Source organism: Eumetopias jubatus, unplaced genomic scaffold (assembly GCF_037043125.1).
Source record: "Eumetopias jubatus isolate StellerSeaLion01/CBP00866 unplaced genomic scaffold, mEumJub1_p1.0 scaffold_16, whole genome shotgun sequence".
Taxonomy (NCBI): Eukaryota; Metazoa; Chordata; class Mammalia; order Carnivora; family Otariidae; genus Eumetopias; species Eumetopias jubatus.
In genome coordinates this window covers 84,354,824-84,364,178 of record NW_028274822.1, presented here as the reverse complement: position 1 = coordinate 84,364,178, position 9,355 = coordinate 84,354,824, and the positions used below count along the sequence as shown (strand labels likewise).

General features: G+C 39.5%; 1 protein-coding gene and 2 pseudogenes across 1 annotated transcript in view; all 3 read right to left on the bottom strand.

The window, feature by feature from the left end:
* Window positions 1-2,700: 2,700 nt before the first annotated feature.
* Window positions 2,701-9,355, bottom strand: part of NAA25 (N-alpha-acetyltransferase 25, NatB auxiliary subunit) — a 73,495-nt gene continuing 66,840 nt past the window's right edge. Inside the window, exon 24 of the mRNA XM_028116639.2 lies at window positions 2,701-5,540. Within this exon, the coding sequence (XP_027972440.1) occupies window positions 5,418-5,540 (123 nt within the window). The 3' untranslated portion in view covers window positions 2,701-5,417. The remainder of the gene's footprint in view (window positions 5,541-9,355) is intronic.
* On the bottom strand, window positions 8,423-8,766 carry LOC148162328 (large ribosomal subunit protein uL16-like; annotated as a pseudogene).
* LOC114219232 (small nucleolar RNA SNORA70) lies at window positions 8,827-8,951 on the bottom strand (annotated as a pseudogene).

Below are 9,355 nucleotides of genomic sequence, written 5' to 3'. Positions count from 1 at the left end.
CTTGTCTGTGTTCCTCCATTTCAGCCAGATTGGTATTTAAAGTCACTGGAAACCAAAAATGCAGGAAAATCCATGTGTTGAATTGGATGGAACAAAAACAATTGTGGTAGCTTAGGCTCACAATTCAAATCAACTAAGTAAAAGATGTTCAGGGGCACCTAGGTGGCTCAGTGGGTTGAGCGTCTGACTCTGGATTTCGGCTCAGGTCATGATCTCAGGGTCATGGGATGGAGTCTCAAGTCAGGCTCCATGCTCAGCGCAGAGTCTGCTTTGAGATTCTCTCTCCCTTTGCCCCTCCCCCCCAATAAAATCTAAAAAAAATATGTTCAGACCTAAACACCTGCCGGTAACCAGCATAGGTACTCTCAACGTTTGAGAAAAGGATGTAACTCTATATATTTCAGTATTTCCCCTACTCGTTTCATTCTAATTGAAAATTTTGGAAGATCTTTCTGGATGCTTCTCACTGATAACCTTGTTTAGCTGTTCTAGTTTTTTCTCATCTGTATAAAACAGGTTCACTTCCAAAGAACTAAGCATTTTCTGTCATTATGGGAAATATAGTAAGACAAATGGCAAGTAGGGAAAGAACTCTAAAACTACATGCATCCACAGTCCCTGAATGTGATCCCGTCAGTTGTGAAAGGTGGCAGCACATCAATGGGTACTTCATTGGATGAGTCCAGGCTGAGTATTATTATTTCTAAGTCTAGGGTCTTGACTTGAAGAGCCATTGGGCAGGGCTAGATTATCCTATGAGAGGCTCTTTGTATCAAATATTTTTCATTAAAGATGCTCCCTCTAGAGTCTGAAGTGACTGGCATATGCCACATAAAATTAAATCTTCCTTTACACTTAGGTCAAATGGATTCCTTCCCTCCTCTTCCTCTAATTAAATAATATTGTGGCTCACAATAATATTGATGCTACTAATCAGACTACAAGGAAGGCTATGGACTGGCTTCCCAGAATCAAACAAGTATAGACAATTTCTCGGGAATTTGTAGATAACCTGAAGCAAATGAGACCCTGGATCCAACATAAAGAACCTCATTCTGAGGAACTTGTAAGTTACCTCAAATAATCCTTGGCAATTGGTGCCACTAAAAAAGCTGGCATCAGAATTAATTGAGGAAAGATTGATTCTTCAGTAAATAACCAAGACAGAATCTGGGAATTTGAATGTGGCCATCAAGACTAAGAATGTGAGATAGTGGGTTGGGGATGGTAATGCTTAAGGGTTTAAATCTTCTGTAACCCTTACCTCACTAGGTAGTCTTAGGTGATAGCCTTACCTGCGGTAACTTCCTTTCTCATGTATGTGAAATAGTACTTTTACTGGGATACACGGAAGCTGGAGGTTGCAAGAGAGCTCTGTGGTTCCATGTATAAATTGCTGTAGGTACCCCACAAATAATTTTTATAAGCATTTGGCCCATGGTTGCTTACCTTCTAGCTGTTACTGTGAAATATGTGTCGGGATCAAGGCAGTGACAGCATCTAAAAATGGAAGAAAAAGTATAAACCTGAGCCCACCTTTTGGGGTTAGACTAAAAATGGCAGTTGAGCGGCAAAGTCTTGGTTTTGGTGCGGGTTGTGATCTCAGGGTCGTGAGATCAAGCCCCACACCAGGCTTGTGATTAGCACGGAGTCTACTTGGGATTCTCTCTCCCTCCCTCTGCTTCTCCCCTGTGCACATGCACACACACACGCTCTAAATCCAAGTACCCACCTTTTATAACAGGAAAAGAATGCTGAGATGGAGTAGCAGGCAAAAGCACACTTTTCTCAGGGCACAGACAAGGGCATTTAATAGTATAGGACAGAAAGGAAACTAGGAGCTCCTCTTTTACTGTCAGTATGTGCGAATCAACTTTTGATCTCAGCCTGTGGGCCCAAGTACTCTTGGATTAATAATAGCAGCCTGAAATCCTCCAGTAACTTCCCACCAAATTTAGAAAGCTCATTCCTTCCCGTCTATGAAGTCCTGATTGCTCTCTCACACACACACACCCCTGCCACTGTACTTTCTACCCTGTTTCCTTCCCCCTTTTGACTCCTTTAAGCCCAGTCACTTGAACCCTTTTTCGTCATTCATTGGGACATGCTCAGTAATTCCTGCCTTGGGGCCTCTGCACTTAGGTTCCTTTCTCGGTTGTTGACTCTTCATCAGTCAGGTCAGATGGGCCCAGGTTATCACACACTCTGATTTACCTAAAACAGGACTTACAAACTAATGTTTCTTTTTCTTATCTCCTCCCCCACTTGAACCACTAACTAGGATGTGTGCTCTAATTTACCACTGTATCAGCAGAGCCTAAAGTGTAAAGAAGTGTTCAGTACGTATATGTTGAATTCGTGAATGCTAGCATGTGAGGTACTACTTTTAAACAAAAAGGCCAGTGGCCTTGGAATAAAAATCTTAAATTCACAAATACTACAATTTTGTGAAGGAATATAACACTCAGTACAAAACTAAGATGAATTACATCATTTAAAAGGTTGTGGCTTCTAGGAATCCAAACAGAAGTGACCCAGGCAGAAATGCCAACTTAAAATGGAAGTGTTTATATAAATTAACCCATCTAGTTGAATTGGCTATGTATGCTTCACTTAGTTCTGAAGAAGGAAGAATATATACTTCCCATATTAATAAATGACATCAAATAAGTAGGAAGAGTTTCAATAACAAGGCCATAGATACATTGAAACCCCTTTTTATATTAAAAATTTAAATGAAAGACAAATCCAGGTTGAACATAGTGACTGCAAAATATAATGCAATTTTGAACAATTAAAATTATGAAAATATACAAAATTGATGGGCAACACAGCTAGGCATTTGTACATTTTCCATTATGTGAAGAACACTAAAAATTTCTCTATGCTTTATCCACATCAATGATTTAAACCAAATGTTTGCTTTGGAGAGTCTTAACTTAGGATCTCAGTAGTATAAAAAGCAGTAATTTTTCAGTCTGTAAACAGTAGTCGTGTTTTTTCTTTCTTTTTTTTTTAAATTATCAATTTACCACACAAAAACAAATACAACAACAACAACAAAAAACCCACACAAACCAAAAACAGCAGCAGCAGCAATGGGTTATTTGGGAATTCTCTTCAAATACCAATGACATACAATTGCTGGAGGGTGCTTTTTACTCATGTAAGAATATATATATATATATATTTTTTTAAACTGTACACAATTTATAGTGCATAACAGTTTCCAAAAGAACAGATCAATAAAAGATATTGGCCATTTCTGCATAATTTCATTCTTTTTACAATTATCCCAAAATGTAAGAGGTTGGATCTAATTGAAATGCTACATTTAGTAGGAAAGTCAGCAAGTAACAAAGGAAGCATAACCTCGACATAACATTATTTGTCACTAAAACCAGGAGAGGTCCCAGGTGCCCCTAGGCAAAAGACTAGTTAGGTAGACCACTGGAGTCAAGCACTGTCCCTGAGGACCAAAGCCAGCTCACTGACCACACATATGCTAGATTGACCATGGTCAGCTGAAGACTTGTTTCATGGAGCATTTCTATTTCTATGTACAGTATTTTTGGATATTCAAAGAAACATCATTTCAAGAACACATGCCATACACACATACCCCCCACCCTCATACACACACCAAGTTCCATCATTTTAAATAGGCAATAGTTTTATGAAATTATGATGTCATTAAATTAGATTTGGAATCAATAAGAATTTTCAATTCATCTTGTTGAAGGCAGTTCTTCCATTTGGGATGGGGTATGATGGCTGTGGGTACCAACTTACAGCAAAAAATAACTTCTTGAAATTACTTGATGGACTAGGATTTCCAGCAAGTCTTATTTTGAACAGATAATGTAGTAATTTTCTTAAAAATCTCCTTGGAAGTTTAAGCAGCTATCAATCACCCTATCAAATTGTGAATCTAAGAAAGTCATGATGAGGGGACAAAATGCAATTGTTTTGCATACAGAGATTTTCCAAGCTCTCTTTTGTTTCCTTTTAAAAGAAAAAAGTATCACATTTCACTGGAGGAGTAGGAAAGGACCTGTAAGGTCTTTAAGACCAATCAACCCTCCACCAGATGCTTGAATTTTCTCATAAAACTCGTATCTTTGCTCTTACAATTACTAACTTTAATGGTGTTTGAGTAACAAAGACCAAAAATAGAAGCACAGATTCAAATGCAAAAAGTTATCAAAGCAATTATATAAACTGTATAACACTTTCAAGAGCAATGTTTATCTTTTCTGTCAGACCAACCTCTGAAGCTATAGTCTTGGGGAGCTCCAGGTGAGCAATGTAAACACCATCCTGGTGTAATCCTCAAGTTTGAAGAAAGTAGACCAAACGTCAAACCCAATGGGTAACATTTCTTTTGCCAGCCTAAAACTTAAAACCTAGGTTAAGTCCATAATATACATTCCTTCCTTCCTCCCCAAACCCCCCACTTAAAAAACACTAAAGTATTAAATCTTTATTTTCAAGCATATATATATATATATGCTTGAAAATATATATGTAAAGCATATACATATATATATATCTCACAAAACCAATGACATTGGTATTAGACTTGCTTGCATAAATTATGTACACCTCTCTTCGTTAAAACAGTGATTCCCATCTTTCCCAAAGATGGAGAAGACAGCAAGCTAGTCCTCAGCAGGCTCATAAGTGGTCTGCACTGCTTTCCCCTCCATATGGTGTAAGTTAACACAAGCCTATCTGTGATTTAACTTTCACAGGAGCTACGATGGGGATTTCTTGGCTTTTGGACCATGAAGCCAAACACTGAGTGCCCGTGGTCATCTGAGTGGTGCTCTTCAGTGACAGGTGCTTATGCCAAATTTCATCTGAGGCTCTTTGGGTACCTGCTTTGGGTTCTGTGGGAGCCAAGCAGCTAAGGAAGCCTCAAAACTAAACTAATGTGGAAAGAGGGCCTTCTCCCAGTCATGGTCCGCCTATACTTCTGCTTTCTGCTTCCTAAGGCTCAAGGACCAGACCAAACATCCACTATGATAATGGTAGGCCCATTCAGCTGCTCTGAGGTCAATGCTTTATGCTTAATTTCTATTGCTGCTTTTATAGGACCCCCTGTACCCACCCACCAGATGTTTCTGGCGATGGGAGGAAAGAAGAAAAGGGGCTCTCTTGTGGCTGCCATATGCATATGAACATGTATAAAAAGTGGTCAAACCCAGATGAGGGTCCTGCTTCTGCTTTATATACAATAATTTAATCAGTTGTATACATTTAATACCTAAAAAATTAATTCACAATCAAAGTCCTTCATGCATTTTATGAGGAAGTTCTGGATTAAAATGATGGTCAACCAGATGTAGCTTTTGCCTGGGAAGATGATGTCATTTTCTGCTATAGAGTCATTGGTGCCTGTGGTTCACGCCTCCTTAAATTTTTAGTTTCTTCGTGGTCTCCAGTCTTTTTTTCAGCAGCTCTCCAATTTCCAGAAGTGAGTGTAGATAACTGCTCTGTACCTTCCCTTGCACAGTCTTTGAAAATTTTCTCTCTTCCTACAAAGGAGATAAGAATTAGTGGTCTTGCTCTGAAAGCATTCCCCCAGATTATAGTTCCACTCATAGAAGTAAAAATTACCATTACCTTTGGTCTCACTACAAGCTCCATCAGAATACAATGGGTCATTTTCAATTTCAAAAAATGCAAAGAAGGCTTAAAGCTCATCACAGATGAGTATTTTTCCATGTGATTTTTCACTGACGCCCTACTGCTTTAGCATCATTATTCTTTCAATTCTTTCATCAGTATTCTGTTTTAAGTTATACAAAATAAAAAAACTGAGATTTCTGATTATTAATGTTCATCCAGAAAAAAAGGTAGAAAATTATTACTAAGTAGTCTGGATATAAAATCACTACTATTTTGTTATTAGCTGTACAAAATAGAAAACTTAAGATTTCTGATTATTTCATCAGAAAACAAAAGTAGAAATTATTAATTTGGACATTATCAGAGCCACTTCTTAAAGGCATCAAATTTACCTTTTACCTTTGCCAACTTTTCTAGTTACAATATTGATAGGTGTCCCTCCACACTGACAAAGTCCATGGGTTCCAGAGACCAAACAGCTAAAAAAAAAATAACAAAGCTTTCCTAGACCTCCTCAAATATGTGCTAAGTAGAGACTACAAAAGATAAAGGGATGGAGTATTCAAACAGAGAAAGGAGGCTGGTTGAGAACTGGTTAGGGTTACATGAAGTTGGCAGTATTGCAAAGCCCTGAAGAACCCAAGGAAGCACACCTTTTGGCTGAACAATATCACCTTGAGACCTCATCTACTTTGGAAATACACATGTGCGTTAGTAGAGAAGGTATGTAAAATACACCTCATTCAGGACTGTAGTAAAAGTAAATGTATATAGACAACTAAAATATCCAATGGCTATGATCCATTCATATTTTGAATACCATACAGTTGTTTAAAAGAGTAAGACTGATATATATGCATTAGCCTGAACAAATCTCTTGAACATAAAGTTAGGTGAAAAAAAAGCCAAGTTTCAGTGTAAAATAGAGTTTATCATTTACTTTCAAAAACCTAACAGCTATTAGAGTACATTATAAGGTTACATTAAAAGGTCTTGGCAAACAACCAGTTTCAGTGGATACCCCTAGGGAAGAGGAAAAAGGACTAAGACTAGAGGTGGCAGCCCAGAGGCATAGTGTTTCAAGTTAAGAAAGAAAGAAAAAAGAAGTAAACCTAGTGGAAACGGAATTGAAGAAAAAAATTTTTTCCACCCAAAAGACAAATAGCCAGCACTATATGGACCCTACATTTGGTGGCTGGTGCTGCTTGGTATAAGTATTACGACTTCAATAAAAATAGGCAATAAAATACCCCATCCTCCCATACCCCCTCCATTACTGTTTTGTGTAATCCTCACTATAATCCTATAAAAGAGTTATTATGATTTCCATTTTACAGATAAAGAAATTGGGGCCCAGGAAGGTTAAGTGACTTCCCAAGGTCAAAACATAAGGATGGGGAACCTGGGTGGCTCAGTCAGTTAAGCATCCAACTCTTGGTTTCAGCTCAAGTCATGATCTCAGGATTGTGAGATCAAGCCCCGCATTGGGCTCTGTGCTCAGCAGGGAGTCTGCTTGAGATTCTCTCTCCCTCTGCTCATGCTCTCTCTCTCTCTTTTCTCTGTCAAATTAGTTTAATCTTAAAGATTTTATTTATTTATTTGACAGAGAGAGAAAGTGAGCACGAGCATGGGGAGCAGCAGCAGAGGGAGAAGCAGACTCTCCACGGAGCAGGGAGCCCGATGCGGGGCTCGATCCCAAGGACCCTGGGATCATGACCTGAGGCGAAGGCAGACACTTATCCTACTGAGCCACTCAGGTGCCCAAGTAAATAAAATCTTAAAGAAAAAAAAAAAAAAGATGAGGATAGAGTCAAGTCTTGAAAAATCTAAAGTAGCCCAAAGTTAAAGATAACCTTCAGAATGAATACTTAAAATGAGAAATCTTATTCCTCACATCAGAAGGCACAGATCCTTTAACAACAACCACACAACCAGCAACAGCGGGCTACTGTGCCTGTCATCTTTGTACTGGACAGTCCTTCCCACATACCATGTGCTCCAGCTCTGCCGACTGACTCACGGTGCCCCCACACAATTCACCTTTCTACCTCCCTGTTTTTGTCTGCCTCTTTCTGCTTTGGACTCCTTTCATCCATTCTGGTCTACCTAGCGAAAACTTATTAATCCTTAAATGTCCCCTCTCTGGTAAGACTCTTTCTGACTCACTCAGTTTTTGTGCCTCTATCATATGTCCAAATTAATCTGTATGCATCTCTCTACAGCCGGGTCTTTTTTTTTCAAATTAACATATAGTGTATTAATAGTTTCAGATCGAGTCCAGTGATTCATCAGCCTTATATAACACCCAGTGCTCATTATATCACATGCCCTCCTTAATGTCCATCACCCACTTAGCCCACCCTCCCACGCCCCTCCCCTCCAGCAACCCTCAGTTTGTTTCCTATGATTAAGAGTCTCTTATGGGTTGTCTCCCTCTCTGATTTCGTCTTGTTTTATTTTTCCCTCCCTTCCCCTATGATCCTGCTTTGTTTCTTAAATTCCACATGAGTGAGATCATGTAACTGTCTTTCTCTGATTGACTTATTTCATTTAGCATAATACCTCTAGTTCCATCCACATTGTTGCAAATGGCAAGATTTCATTTTCTGATGGCTGAGTAGTATTCCACTGTATAGCTATACCACATCATTCTTATCCATTCATCTGCTGACGGACATCTGGGCTCTTTTTTTTTTTTTACCTTTTTAAAATAGAATTTATTTAATTGTAAGTTTATATAATTTCAGTTTTGTTGATGGTTTTTTTTTTTTTTGACAGAAAGTAGGTTTTATTGGTGGGCATGAATAGGGAGGGGGCAGTGCTGAGGTTCTCTTGAGTGCAGAGCCCTCCATTTGTCCAAGTGGCCACGATTAGGGATGTATTTGACCCCGCAGCTATCTGGGATAAGCCACTTTTCAGCCACGTGTCTTCAAATTCATCCGCATTAAACTCAGTAAAGCCCTACTTCTTGGAGATGTGGATCTTCTGGCAGCCAGGGAACTTGAACTTGGCCCTGTGTAGGGCCTCAATCACATGCTCCTTGTTCTGCAGCTTGGTTCGGATGGACATGATGACTTGGCCAATGTGGACCCTGGCTACTGTGCCCTGGGACTTTCCAAAGGCACCCTGCATACCTGTCTGCAGCCTAGATTGGAGATAGCATGCGGTCAGACCTCAATATCCACTGGAAAGGGCTGTCTCCAAGGTCCCTTAGGGCAACCCATACAATCAACAGGCTGCATACACTACCAAGGAGGCTACTGTTTGCAGCCATGGCACACTGGGCCCCCATAGACAGGACACCTGGGCTCTTTCCACAGTTTGGCTATTGTGGACATTGCTGCTCTAAACACTGGGGTGCACGTGCCCCTTCCGATCACTGTGTTTATATCCTTCAGGTAAATACCCAGTAGTGCAATTGCTGGGTCATAGGGCAGCTCTATTTTCAACTTTCTGAGGAACCTCCATACTGTTTTCCAGAGTTACAGCCAGGTCTTTTGATCACTGTATTTTATGAGCATTTACCCAAAACGGCAAGCTCAATAAATTTATATTAACAATCTCAAAGGTACCCACCAGCAAAGCCCAATGAAGCATGTGACATGAAGCAATGTGACATTCATTCCAGTTTGTGATCTTTAAGATATTTTTTAAGATTTTATCTATTTGTCAGAGGGAGAAGGAGCAAGCATAAGCAGAAGGAGGAGGCAGAGGCAGAGGG